This window comes from Galeopterus variegatus, unplaced genomic scaffold, assembly GCF_000696425.1.
Source record: "Galeopterus variegatus unplaced genomic scaffold, G_variegatus-3.0.2 Scaffold3045, whole genome shotgun sequence".
Taxonomy (NCBI): domain Eukaryota; kingdom Metazoa; phylum Chordata; class Mammalia; order Dermoptera; family Cynocephalidae; genus Galeopterus; species Galeopterus variegatus.
The window spans coordinates 44,728-59,512 of record NW_007729156.1 but is presented as its reverse complement, the minus strand read 5'-3'; the positions used below and the strand labels follow the sequence as shown (position 1 = coordinate 59,512).

The 14,785-nt window shown below is 36.5% G+C and overlaps 1 protein-coding gene across 1 annotated transcript in view; it reads right to left on the bottom strand.

The window, feature by feature from the left end:
• The window catches only part of RCOR3 (REST corepressor 3), a 48,903-nt gene that overhangs the window by 16,359 nt on the left and 17,759 nt on the right, over nt 1–14,785 (bottom strand). The window contains 1 exon segment of the mRNA XM_008583803.1: nt 4,402–4,479. Within this exon segment, the coding sequence (XP_008582025.1) occupies nt 4,402–4,479 (78 nt within the window).

The window sequence follows — 14,785 nt, the reverse complement described above, 5'->3', positions numbered from 1 at the left end:
ATATGGGATCCGAACCCTCGGTGGGAGCGCTACCGCGCTCCCAAGCGCCGCACTCTACCGAGTGCACCACCGGGCCGGCCCTATATTCTTTTTTAGACCCAAGAAACTTCGGTAGAGATTTATTTAATTTAAACAAAGGAAAACTAGAATATATCTAGAAATCTAAAACCATGTGGTAGTTGTAGTTATTTAGGTGGTACCATAGAGTGTATTCTTCTACAACAAGTCCCAGTCTGAAATGCTGCTGTTTTAAAAATAATAATATAAAACAATATATAATAATATTAAAGGTCCCAAAGAGCCTTCTAGAACAATCTATGACATCCTTAGTGAATTCAGCATTTTTACTGCATCCTTTCCCTGCTAAATTGTCTTCACATCTTTCCCATTTTTGTCAGTGGTAGATTCATAGTATCTTTGAGTTGGAAGAATAGGAAAAGGTCACCAAATTAAACCTTCTACCCAATGCTGAAAATTCCATCCAACATCCATAATGACGTAATAATGTTACCCACCTCTGCACCCATCTTTGCACCTTTCCCATCTAGAAGGGAAATTTCTAGCTTCAAAAAGATCTCCTTTTTCAGTTATAATTATTCTTTCTTCCTAGATTCATTAATCTCCTTGCCCCCACCTATGTATCTCCATCCAAAATAAACCAAATCATAACAAAAAATGCCACCACCACCCCAGCACTCTCACATACTTTCAAAGAGACATATTAATTTCCTACTTTGCAGTGTTTTTTGGATTTATCACTTGCTTCCATTCCCACAACGAATACCCATCCATACTGATATGCCTTTACCATTTATCACTCACATGCTTAGTATTTTAGCAGCTATAAAGTTTCCCTGTTCTAATTTATGCAGCATGATACTGCCAGGATAATTTTCCTAAAATTAAAATTTTTCATTATATCCTCCCTATACTGAAGAAACTATAGGGTCTTTCCATTGACTTAATCGAAAAGGCGAACACTGCTTTCTAGCTTTCATAAGGACTTTTATACTCTGGCCCTTCCCACTGAACTCTATCACAAAGAAGCCACTGCTCCTCTCTCACACCCAGTGTTCATTCCTCCTCTGCATCCAACTTTGCCTCCCTAAGTAGACAATATATGAGGGAACTTCAAAAAGTTCACAGAAAAATAAAATTAAAAGATAATACTAATCTTTCCATGAACTTTTTTTTTTGGCAGTTGGCTGGTGTGGGGATCCCAATCCTTGACCTTGGTGTTATCAACACCTCACTCTAACCAACTAAGCTAATTGGCCAGCCCTTCCATGAACTTTCTGAAGTACCCTCATACTTGAGAAAAGATTTTACGCTTCCATTGACTTCTCAATAGCAATTAGCACAATAATGAGCACATAATAAATGCTCATGGAATACCTATTGCCTGGTTTTTTAAAGTGCTTTTAATTTACCTCACTGGATTTATATTTTCAATGTACCATTCAGCATGAAACCATTGCTCATTATTAGTCCCTCTGCCCGGAATGCCCTCCTCTGCCCTTTTCATATGTGCAAAAATCCCACTTATCTTTCAAACCTCAGCTGAAACATCCCTCCTCCTCTAGGAAGTCTTCCCTGATTATCCTGCCAGAATGAATAATGCCCACCTGTTTTCCTATAGCACCTTGCTCATAAATCTATCACATAACTTTTATCAGTTTGTCTTGTAACATTCTACCTAGACCATGAGTTTTTTACAAAGAGGAAAAAATCACCTCATCTCATCCTCACCTTCATGTGCTCCTCCCTCCCGCCCCCCACACTTCCCAAAGTGTCTAATACAGTGCCTTACATGAAATAGGTGATCAATAAAAACTTGTGGAAGTGAATGGACTTTCTTCACCAAATTTTTCCCTAAATGAAAATAACAAATACAACCAAATTAATAAGTAAAGCACCTTAGTAACTATTTACTTCCAGAGGAGTTACTTCATTTAATGGCCTACTGTAATTATTGCAAAGGTTATTAACATTCTTTGATTAGGTATAACCTAAACCTAAAGGTAAGGGAATGGATTACATGATTTTACAAGGTCTTTCATGTGATTGTTAATCTAGTACAGTATCTTGAAATATATCTATTCAAATTGCCCTCCTCTCAAAAGCAATAGGAATAATGTGGTAAATATAAATATATCCTGGGGACTTTCTAGATGATAAAACATATATACATTTTTCAAGTCATATGAGTTCAATAAATCACCCCAAAGTAATATTCAAACTTCAATGTACAGATGGCTAGAGTATTAAGATTTTGGTTGTTTCATTATGATCATTATTTTTTAAAAAACCAAAAGCTGTACGTTTGATAACTTCTAACCCAATAACTGCATTAAAATGTGAGAATCTAATATACAACTTTGCTATTATATGAAAACTTCCAAAAGTGAAGAGGCAGCATGATATACACTCATCTAGGACTCCAATCAGGACTTTGAAAACCTGAAATATAGCCAGAGCTCCATTGTTTACTAGTTGTGTGACCTTGAACAAATCAACCTGAGTCCCAGTTTCCTCATGTAAAATAATAGTATCTGCTTCTCCTACCTGTATGAAGTTACATAAAGATCAAATGAGGCAGCATATAGGAAAGTTGCAAAATGCTACTGTACTTTCACAGCTTTCTTTATATAATGAGTGAGGTTGTCCTGTAATTTTATGGAAAATTTGAGATTAGATTTATCTTTTCCTTGAAATTTGGTAGACTTTTTTCTGTAAAATTGTCTGGGCCTGGTGTTTTCTTGTAAGAAAAATGTCTATTATTCCTTAATTTTATTTAATGATTATAAATTATTCAGCTTTTCTTCCTTTTTCAGACAATTTTGATAAAATATATTTTCTGAGGAATTTCTATATTTCGTTTAAATTTTCAAACTTGTTAGCATAAAGTTATTCCTCATATTTTCATAAATGTTTTTAATATCTACTGTATATGTTTTATTTAATTCTTTTTTTTTTTTTTTGGTGGTTGACGGGTACAGGGATCTGAACCTGTGACCTTGGTGTTACAAGGCTGCACTCTAACCCACTGAGCTAGTCGGCCAGCCCTGATTCTTAAATAATGAAATTATAGGCATTTTAAGTTTTTGCTTTTATGCATTTTAATGCATAATTAAATACAAAATTAAAATAATTTCAATACAACATTTAAAATAATTTTTTGTTCCAATAATATATATATTTTTTGGCAGCTAGCTGGTATGGGGATCTTAACCCTTGACCTTGGTGTTATCAGCACCATGCTCTCCCAAATGAGCTAACTGGCTAACCCTGTTGCAATAATATAACAAATTAAAGTAGTATTTTTTTGTATTACACCGTCCTTTGTGTGCCAGTTTACCTGAGGGTTTGAAGTAACAGTCTATGTATTTTTCATTCTTTTCCATAACCTAACCTTCTAGAAAGAGATTATTCAAAACAAACAAACAAAAAGAACTTTTTTCATAACAAGTCTTCCTTTCTGAAAGATTCAAACGATTAAGATGGCATATGGTGCATGGTTTCTGAAGTGCTACTCTTCTGCCTCCCCCCAACCCCTCACAAATATTTCATCTGTAGATATTTCAGTCAGCCTGTGATTTGGGGGGAAAAAGTCCCATTAGGACCAAATAAGATTATTTGATTATCATATACATAGAAAGGCAAACCCAGGATATGAAGAACAACATAGGAGTCTTTAAAAAAGAAAGAAAAGAGAAAAGATTTTATAGTAGAAGTTTCTGTAAAAAGACTTGATTGGACTTTAAGGGTCTTAAGGGCATTTAAGTACTCCTATAATTATCACAAATATCAAAAACATCTAGGTTTCAGCTGAAATACAAGTAAGACTTGAGAAAATGATCAATCTATATCTTATTTTTAGATTTTATATTTTCATGGATATGTGTCCAAGAATGTAAGTTCACATACTAAAATCCAAATTGGAAATCTGAACCAAGAGACAAATATCTAACATTAAAATAAAAATTTGTTAAAACTGTTATAATGAACTCCTTTTCTTGTGATGTTCTTCTTGCTGTGTTCCTAGTTCACACAAACAGGAAAAGGCTTTGAGCAAACATTGCTGTAGACCCAGAAGTGCACTGGCTTGCTCATCAATGACCTTCTAGTTTCACATACACTGTGCCTACTCCTATAGCTACTTTCCCTAATTACCTTGCTTGATATTGAATTGCTAAGGGCAGGAAAGAAATAATTAAAGTGATTAGCCAAGCCTTAAAAGATCAACTATCTAAAAGAAAAAAAACAGAGATATAACAAATTATCTGTATTATGAAACCTTCAAAGTACTATCACATGTGATCAAAGTAGTACTTAAACACTGAATAACTCAAAGAACAAAGATTCACTACACTTAGTCACATGTATTCTTCAATAACATACCTCAGGAGGTTTGAATTCTTCAATTCCACCTTCCATTTTCTGTTTAAGTGCACTGTTTACTTGCTTAGCATTCTGAACCTTCAACAAAATAATCCCAAATTCGAATCAGTCTATGTAAATTTTTAAGTACTCGATAAAAGAAAAGGATATATACCAAAACCTCTTAAATTTTATTTCAGGAGAATTGATGTTACACTTAGGATTTTATACATCACTCATTCAACTAATACACACATCAACTAATATGTACATCAAACAGACCAACAGACTTTGAATACCTTTGAATATAATAAATCATAGTTTTGAATCTCTCTTAACAATACCTCTTATAACCAAAGACAACTGGTATACACAAGGATTAAATTCCATCAATACTTCTCATCACTATAATGTTCTGACCAAATAATTATTCCAGTAAGAGTGATGATGAATATGGTGGCTAATATTAGGTGTTTATTATATACAAAACATCATTCTCAGTGCTTTGTATGTAATAAATCCCTTAATTTTCACAACCACCCTGTAAAGTAAGTACAATCCGTTCTGCTATAACATCACAGATGTGTTCTTAAAAGTCACTGTACTACACAAAATCTACAATAAAATCTCAGGATTTATAGGGAAAAGAAGGCTGGAACAACAACACTCAAAAATTTCATTAAAAAGGGCCGGCCCGGTGGCGCACTGCTACAGTGCGCCGCTTGGGAAGCGCGGCAGCACTCCCGCCGAGGGTTCGGATCCCACATACAGACCGGCCGCTCACTGGCTGAGCGAGTTGCGGGAGCAACACCAAGGGTTGCGATCCCGTTGCCGGTCCGGTACGGGCGCAACACTGAGGGTTGCGATCCGTTGCCGGTCACAAAAAAAGACAAAAAGGAAAAAAAAAATTTCATTAAAAAAAGGCAGGATCCTAACAAAAATCGAAATACTGTTTTACACATTCTAATTGGTTTAAAAAAATCCATAAATGCTACAATAAAGATGGTACTTTACCTTGAAAAAAGACCTGAAGGTTGCTTGTGGAAGTGGGCATCAAAATGGTTGCAGCTTGTGAATTATTGTGAAGTGGTAGAAGGATTATTTGAAATCAGATGAAAAGTTTTAACATCAGATTTGTGTGGTTCATAACACTCAATGAATTGAAGTAGCTGGTACACATTTGAGGTGTGTTCGTGTGTGCTCAGTTCAACTGGGTGCAGTTTTTTGCAGACAAAAATCATACATAAGCAAACACAAAATTCCCGTTATGCTCAAATTGTTCCCTAGCATATCAATTGCACTGGAACAAATTCATGCTTTCAAAACAAGAGTTATAGGGCCGAGCCCATGGAGCACTCGGGAGAGTGCAGCGCTGGGAGCGCGGCAGCACTCCCGCTGCGGGTTTGGATCCTATATAGGGATGACCCATGCGCTCACAGAGCTCACTGGCTGAGCACGGTGCGGCCGGTCTCAAAAAGGACAAAAAAAACAAAAAAACAAAAAAAAATAACGAGAGTTATAGCAGAACCGACTCTACTTCTATTATAATTATTTTATAGATGAGAAATGTAAGACACAGGCAAGTTAAGAAACTTTTCAAAGGTCACAAATGTAGAAGGTACAACCTGAATTTAAACCATACCAAGTTTTTAAACTATTATTCTACCTGCAATATTGTTAGTCTCCATTCAAAAATTAAGGGTTAAGATTATTTGTTTATATATAAGGTGTTTGTGAATTTTTTTTCACCAGAGATCTTAAAAACACAGCTAAAATACATAAATCCAGGATGGTTCAAGGGCATTTAGTTGGCCATATTAGATAGACATACAGGAGACATACAGAGATAAAACGTAAAGTCTCCATTCTCTAAGCTTTCATAGACTAGTGAAAAGGTAAATAAATGTAAAAGTATGATAAACGCTAAAACACCTAACATACACAGAGAGAGAGAATAAGAATGTAAGTGTGCTCACGTGTGCTGGTGGACGGGTGGTGGTGAAGATTAGGGAAAGTTTTCCAGAGGAGACGATACCTAAACTGAGTTTTAAAGGATTAACAAGAATTAAGCAGGCAGACAAGGCTAGGTTGAAGGAATGCATTCCAAGCAGAATAGGATTTAGAAAGGCAGGAAAGTCCTAAGGCATAGGCAAGAAGTTAGGCTGGGTCCAGACCAAAGAATTTTTATATTTTCTAAAGACCAAAGGAAACCTAAACGATTTTTCAGCAAGAAAGCAATATGACCATATTTGCCTTTTAGAAAGATTCTTCCAGTAATAATGTGGAAAACAGAATGGGATGAAGAGAATGGAAATTTAACAATCCAGGTAAGAAATATTAAGAAAACTTTCATTAAAATAGTAAGAATGAAGGAATGTTGGTACTGGTACACAGAGACAGGTTAAAGAAATCACTTGGAAACAAAATTAAGACCTCTTTGTAAACACTGGATGTTGAAGAATTAGGGGGAGTCAAGGATAACTGGTCATTAGCTTGAGTAACTGAGTGTATGTGGGTGGCACTATTCTCTGAGACAGGGAATGCAGATAGAACAGATAACTAGAGTGGGTGTGGAAGAATTCAGTTTGGACAATGTATATGAGATGGATTTGGATATAAAAGTTGAAATAGCTAGCAGAATTTGTAAACCCATGAGTCAAACCTTTACTGTGTCACACATCAAATGAATAACCAAGGAAGGAGCTTAAAATAAAGTTCCTTTTTAAAAATCAATAAAAATAGTCCATAAGTATAGTAGTAATATTGAGGATGAAGTATAAATACAGGTGACTCAATATATTTTCTTTCTTTATTTTTTGAGTACTTTGAAAATATTACTGGCAAAGTATTCTAGAAATTTTCTAAGAGGAATATTGCGGTTTAGAAGACAGAAGTCTCTAGCAAACAATCACGGTTTGACTAAAGGCTAAGCATTCAGTCAGTGTCACAAAAGTCAAGGAAAAGAAATTCTAAGAAGGAAGAAGTGGTTGACAGTGTCAAACATTACTGAGTAGTTAAGGGAAATAAGAACCAAGGAGGAGGCACTATACCAGGCAACTTGTTCATAATAATTTTAAAATTGCTTTTTCAGTGGAAGAATTGGAATGGGGTATGGGGCAGAAACTAAATTGGAAACGGTCAGAGATAAGTGGTGGTAAGAAAGCAGAGGAAGCTAATGTGACATATTTATTCACAAAGTTCACTAGGGAAGGAAAAGGAAAGAAGAACAGCTTGGGGTGAATATCCAGGATCAAAGGATAGAGAAATCTGAACATGTTTAAGATAAAGAATCTTGGCCCCACACTATACTATTGCAACATTCTTACATTTTATATGATGTGGTACAATATTAACTCTAAGTACACAGAAGTATTTACAATGTGTTGTAATAATTTTCCTGCCTTAGGAAATTTAAGCAATCCAATGCAGTGTCCCTAACAATGTTACTATATAAAGGCATCCAACATACCTGTCACCCTGATTATGTCTATTGGCTAGTTTACGAGCCTGGCGATCCATCAAACTTGTCCTAGAGCGAGTTTTTTTCCAGGAATAGTAATATTTTACAAGGCTTGCAATTGTCTTATCTGGAAGCTTAAAAAAAAAATCGTGTTAATATTGTCAAGTTTAATTTGTGAGTTTACAGCAATAGAGAAAGTACAGCAGAAAGATCAGGGAAATGGGGAGTTAAAGAGATAGGGAAGAAAGCAATTCAAGTAGTTGATCACTGGGTCTATGGCTCAGGGAAACAACAGCACGGCAGACGCAGGTGAGGGGAATGAAAGAATATGGAATTTGAGATTATTTAGCAGTAGTAAGAAAATTAGTAAAATATCAAGTTGAGGTAAAGTAATATTTTAAAAATTTCATTGATGGAAGAGATTAAGGTGATGACAAACGCCAGAATGGGCCATGGTGTTGAGTTTAAGAGGAATGGGAGTCATTATTTGAATGAAGTCACATACCTAGTAAATGCTAAGTTTAAACAAACTCAAATCTACTGTCTCCAATTTCAGTGTTATTTTCACTATTCCACAGTTGCCTATACCTCACAAGCCTTTATCCATCAACACTTTGACTATTTTCTACAATTAGGTAATTTCTTGCCTTATTAAATACAGTATGTATATCAACTTAGCCTCTTCTTAATGATTTTAAGTCATCATTATTATCATATCGAGGAGTATGAGTGCTTCTCTAGTTGAGGATTCTTCCATCTTTTCCCGTAATAACTTCGTATAGCATACATTATACGAAGGGGGGGGGGAAGCATACAACAAAACATATCCTTGATTAATCCACTCAATCAAACGTTTGGTTTCTAGGCCCAGAGGACTACAAATAAATGAAAAAATAAGTTAGACTCTAAACTTTCCTGTTTTGCTTCAAGATGGGATATGTTTTCCCTCAGCAATAAAGGGGAGGGAGGGAGGGAGGGACGGAGGGAAGGAAGGAAGGAAGGGAAGGAAGGAAAGGAAGGAAAGGAAGGAAGGATATATAACTTATTAAATGCAAAGTAAAAATAAGAAAAAGATGGGCAAAATAAGAATTACAACGTGGCAGATTAGATAGCTGATAAAAGAGATAATATCTGATTTTCACTTCAGAGTTGTTGAAAGAGAATTATGCCTCTAACAGTTAAAAAGGATACAGAATTATCTTAACCCTGACATTTTAAAACTCCAAATCTATGAATAAAATAAAATGTGAATTTATGCTTCATAAGAGGTTAGGAAAGTTCTAATAATGATGATTGTGAAGTCTTAAGCAGTATTTCATTATTTGCAATATTCTTAAAGTGTAATATAAAAATACAATGTTATTTTGTGCTTCTGAGAGAAGAACTCATTAAAAACTATATCTATTAGGTTGAAGGTTATATTTTTCACTGTAGATTTAATAATCCAATTCTTTTTTTTTTTTTTTCAAAAGATGATCGGGAAGGGGATCTTAACCCTTGACTTGGTGTTGTCAGCACCACGCTCACCCAGTGAGCTAACCGGCCATCCCTATATGGGATCCGAACCCATGGCCTTAGTGTTATCAGCACCACACTCTCCCGAGTGAGCCACGGGCTGGCCCTAATCCAATTCTTTAGAAAAGAAAAACTAGTAAAATTTATTAAACAATTGTATAATGAAATATAGTCCACTTCATTGCTTAAAATCCAACTCCAAGCAATACATGACAGACTTGAGGTTTGGAGAAACTCCTCCCAGCATAGCACTACAAAGTTGCTGATGAAGTATTTTAAAGAATCTTTTAAAATTCATTTCTGAGCTGGCAGGGAAGTGAGGAAATTCCTCAGAGGCCAGAAATGATGAGAAAGCAAGAATCCAGAGGGATAAGCAAGTATGCAGGAGCTGGCAGTTGCCTAAAGCCCAGGCTTCAATGGATAACAGGTGCAGGGCACAGAAGACAAAGCCAGAATGCTGGAAGGGAAGTCCATCTTATGCAAAGTAGAAAAAAATACCCCTACTCTGCAGAGGGAGAGGATGATTAAAGGGAGTCATGCCTATCTCATCCATGGCTGGGAAGAAAGGAAAGAAACCAAAAAAAGTCCCCCCTGAGAATCCCTAAGCACAGGTCTGTATTTAAGGCAGGCTTGGAGCCTAAGTTTATATGATCTGCCTGGCCTGAAACACCCCAAATCAAAAATTTAGTGTAAAGTGTCTCAGGTTGGTAGTGCCTATAGACATTTCGCAGAAGTAAATGTGAATTCTTTCTAGAAGAATGCACTTTAAACCCAGGTCTCGAAAATGTGTTTATGACCACTAGATCCTCACTTAATGCTTTTCTAAAGGACATACTTTAGGGAGAAAGAAAATTATTTTTGAAGAAAGGTCTCAGATTCAAAAAGGAATGGTGAGCAAAATAAAAGTTAAACGTGGGTAAATCTAAATAAACACTGACTATATGTTAAAATTGAGATATTTTTAAAAACACAATGAACACTAAAACTGCAGACAAAAATAGCATATAAATCAGGAGGGTAGTGGTTGGAACATTCTGTATTAATCAGAAAACCATTAAAAACAGCAATATTTAATTTTACGTTAAATACGCAGGATAAAAATTCCAGAGTACACTATTGTGAACAGAAATATAGAAACATCCCAAATTAGTAGAGAGGAAAAAAATAGAGTAAGAGATGGATTCTTAATCCCAAAAAACAGGCCATAAAGAAAGGGAAAAAGACTAGAAAAAGTAAGTCAAATAGAAGGTAAAAATAAGAAAATACAAAAATACAAATAAATCAGTGATCATGATCAGTATAAATGGGCTAAACTCTTCAGATAAGACATAAAATCCCAGCTATATGCACCTCATAAGACACATACTTAAAATGTGAGGGCACAGAAATATTGAAAGTAAAATAATAAAGATATAACAGGCAAATACTTAACAAAAGAAAGATGGTGGAACTATATCATATGAGACAAAATAATCTTTAAGGCAGAAACCATTACAAGAGATGAAAGGGTCACTACATGTTGATAAAAGGCTCAATTCAGCAGCAGGATAAAACAATTCTGGACTTTTATGAACCAAGTAACAGTAGCTTCAACATATAAAAAAGAATTACTTCTCAATAATTGATTGATCAGAATAATTGATTAAATAAGCAGATAACATAAACCAAGCTAGCAAGTAGGCAAGCAGTAAGAATATAATAGATTCCACCCACAGAACACCCAAGCTTAAATTAATGGACACCTATAAAACCTTGTAACCAACAGAGTGCACAGTGGACCCTTGAGCAATTTGGGGGTTAGAGGAGCTGACATCCACTCCTCCACCCCGGCCCTGCACAGTCAAAAATCCATGTGTAAGTTTTGACTTCCCCAAAACTTAACTACTTACTTAAGTAGCAGTAAAGTACTTAAGTAATTAACTACTAATAGCCTACTATTTGGTTAAGTATGTCATTAATGCATGACATACTTAACCAAAATTTTCCAATATATTTATAGAAAAAAATCCACATATAAGAGGACCTGCACAGTTCAAACCCATATCGTTCAAGGGTCAACTGTATATTCTTCTCAAGCACACAAGGAAAAACATTCATGAAAATTCCATATTCTAGGCTTGAGGTTTACAATGTCAGCAAATTCCTCAACATTCCTGCCACTGAGAAGTTAGGGGTCTGTAACCCCTCCTCTTGATTCTGGACCAACTTTAGTGACTCACTTATAAGCAACAGAATGCAGCAGAACTGATGCTGAGCAACACCCAAGGCTGGCCCAGAAACAGCTGGGTAGCTTCCACTTAGTGCTTTAGGGATTGATTACTGTGGAGGAAACTAGCCATCGTTGTAAGAAGACAGATTTCTCAGAGACCACCAAGCAGGAAAGGCCACATGGAATTGTTCCAGTCAATGACTAACACCAACTACCAGCAACAACATCTTAGAGTATACTTACTAGACACGAGTGTTTCTATGGGGTATGTAACTTATCTGCTTGTGTCCTTCACCAAGTTTCTGCTTAAATTTTTCTAATTCATTTTTTTTTTTTTTTTAAAAAGATGACCGGTAAGGGGATCTTAACCCTTGACTTGGTGTTGTCAGCACCACGCTCAGCCAGTGAGCGAACCGGCCATCCCTATATGGGATCAGAACCCGGGGCCTTGGTGTTATCAGCACCTCACTCTCCCGAGTGAGCCACGGGCCGGCCCATCTAATTCATTTTTAAGAGTCCTTTTTCCATTAAGGATGTTAATCTTTGTGTTAAATTTGTTCCTTATCAATTGACATTAAATTTTTTTTAAAAAGAAGCTTAGGAAGAAGCTTTAAGGTACAACGATATGCTTGCTTATTTTATTTTAGGTTTCACATCTTAAGATAGCACCAAGAAACTTGCTTTACAAAGACAAAATCAGTGATTTAGTAGTTCTATAAGTGTGCAGTTGAACTAGGCATCCATAATTAACAATAATTTACTGCATATTATCAAATGGCTAGAAGAGAGTTTTAAATGTTCTCGTCACAGAGAAATGATAAATTTTTACGTGATGAATTTGCTAACTACCCTGATTTGATCACTATATGTATACTTAATACATTTCAATAAAAAATTTAAATTAAAAAAAAATCAAATACTAAAAAATACATACAATATGATTCCATTTGAATAAAGTGTGAAATGAACAAAACTAAATAATTATCCAGAGATACACATTTTTGTGATAAAACTATAAAGAAGTGAATAATGAACAATTTCAGGATAAGGATTCCCTCAGTAGAGAAGGGACGGCTATGCAATTGAGGAAACATACACATAAGACCTTTGTTTCTTTTTCTTTTTTTGTCTTTTTCCGTGTCCGGCAACAGATCGCAACCCTCAGTGTCGCCCCCGTACCGGATCGGGACCGGCAACGGGATCGCAGCCCTCGGTGTTGCTCCCGCGCCTCGCTCAGCCAGTGAGCGGGAACTGGTCTGTATGTGGGATCCAAACCCTCGGCGGGAGCGCCTCCGCGCTTCCCAAGCGGTGCACTATAGCAGTGCGCCACCAGGCCGGCCCAAGACCTTTGTTTCTTAAGCTCAGTGATGGATACACTGGTGTTTGATTTATTATTATTCTTTAAACTGTTCATAGTCCATGGTATGTATAGTTCATAAGTTTTAAAAGTTAAAATAAAAACCTTCTATGTAACATGTTAACATGCAGAAGCAGCTATAAAGATTTGTGTTAAAGGCAATGATGTAGTATCTTTCCCTGCATAATTTCCCTATCATTTGTGAATGAGCAGAGAAATGAATGAAGCTGCTGATATACAGTGCTAGTCTTGGACCACAGTCCTGCAGTATCCTTTTAACACTTTTTAATATACACTTCTCTCATATTATTTACTAACAGGATGAGATTACTGGCAAACAAAAGATCAGATGAGTATATATAATCTTGCATAGTTGGGCAAAACAGTATTCCACATACACACATTTTCTCTATAACTAAAACCAAATCCCTAATGTCTCATGTTTGCATGGTAATTAAGAGTTTATAACATGTAATCTCATTTGTTTTAATAATTTCACTGATATGTATCAGGCCCTGGGAATAAAAAGATAGGTAAGACATATTTCTTACTCTTAAAGAGCTCACCACCCAGGGACAGGCAGACAGGGGAGGGAAACTGTGAGTGAACAAGTATCATAGCACAATTAGTACTGCAATAGATTTGAGGAAAAATAAGGAGGTTGTCAATTCAAGATAAAGCACAGAAAGGTTTCAGAGAAGCTACATCTTATAGAGTTGTGAGGAATTTCCCAGGCAGATTTGGGAAGAAAGGGAATTCCAGAAAAACGGGACCAACATAACCACAAGACAAAAGCCAGGAACATATCTAAAACATTGTTAATAACTTGGGATATATAGGGTAGGGTGGACTGGGGAATATCTAACTGGAGAGTTTGTGTTTTATCCTACAGACAAAGCCATGGAACAGTTGTAAGCAGTAAATTTGGTTTTAAAAAGATTGCTGGGGCCGGCCCGGTGGCACACTGCTGCAGTGCGCCGCTTGGGAGCGTGGTGGCGCTCCCGCCGAGGGTTCGGATCCCACATACAGACCAGTTCCCGCTCACTGGCTGAGCGAGGGGCAGGCGCGGCACCGAGGGTTGCGATCCCATTGCCGGTCCTGGTCCGGTGTGGGCGCGACACTGAGGGTTGCGGTCCGTTGCCGGACACGAAAAAAGAAAAAAAAAAAAAAAAAAAAAAGATTGCTTTGGCAATAGGTAACCAATGGACTGGAAAGGGTGGTGTGGAGAGTCTGGAGGCATGGAGATAAGATGGAAAGTAGTTGTGATAATTCAGAGAAGAGATGAGAACCCAAAAATAAGGCAGTCACAGAGAAGAACACAGAGAAGACAACAAATTTCACAGTTAATTGAGGGAGAATTAAAAACAGTAATGATAAAATGAATGGAATAAGTGAGAAAAGAAAGATGCCACTAAAATTGAGATACAATGGTTAAAAAAAATAGACTGAAATCAGAGGATGGTGTTACAAAAGTCAAAGACAGATTTTCAGGAAGAAGGGAGGGGTCAATAACTTGAAATGATACAGAATGCACAAGCAGAGTACAATGAGTAATCAATCACTGGATGTGGCAGTTAGGATGTCACTGGTAAACTCCGTCGGCAGTTTCCATAAGGTCGTGGGAAGAGAAGAAGCCTGTCTGAAGCAAACTCAAGAGTGAAGTAGTGCCAAGGAATGATTTTTTTTTTGGAGTGGTTAAGAGATAGCTATGCTTATAAATGGAAGACTTTTACATACTTTGGGGCTGCAGTGAAGAGGCTGGAAATATGGGAAAGAGAAGGGCTAACTTATGGAGAAAGTCCCACAGTAGATATGAAGGGAGGATAGGATGAAACAAGCAGTGAAATTGTACAGAACAAGGGAC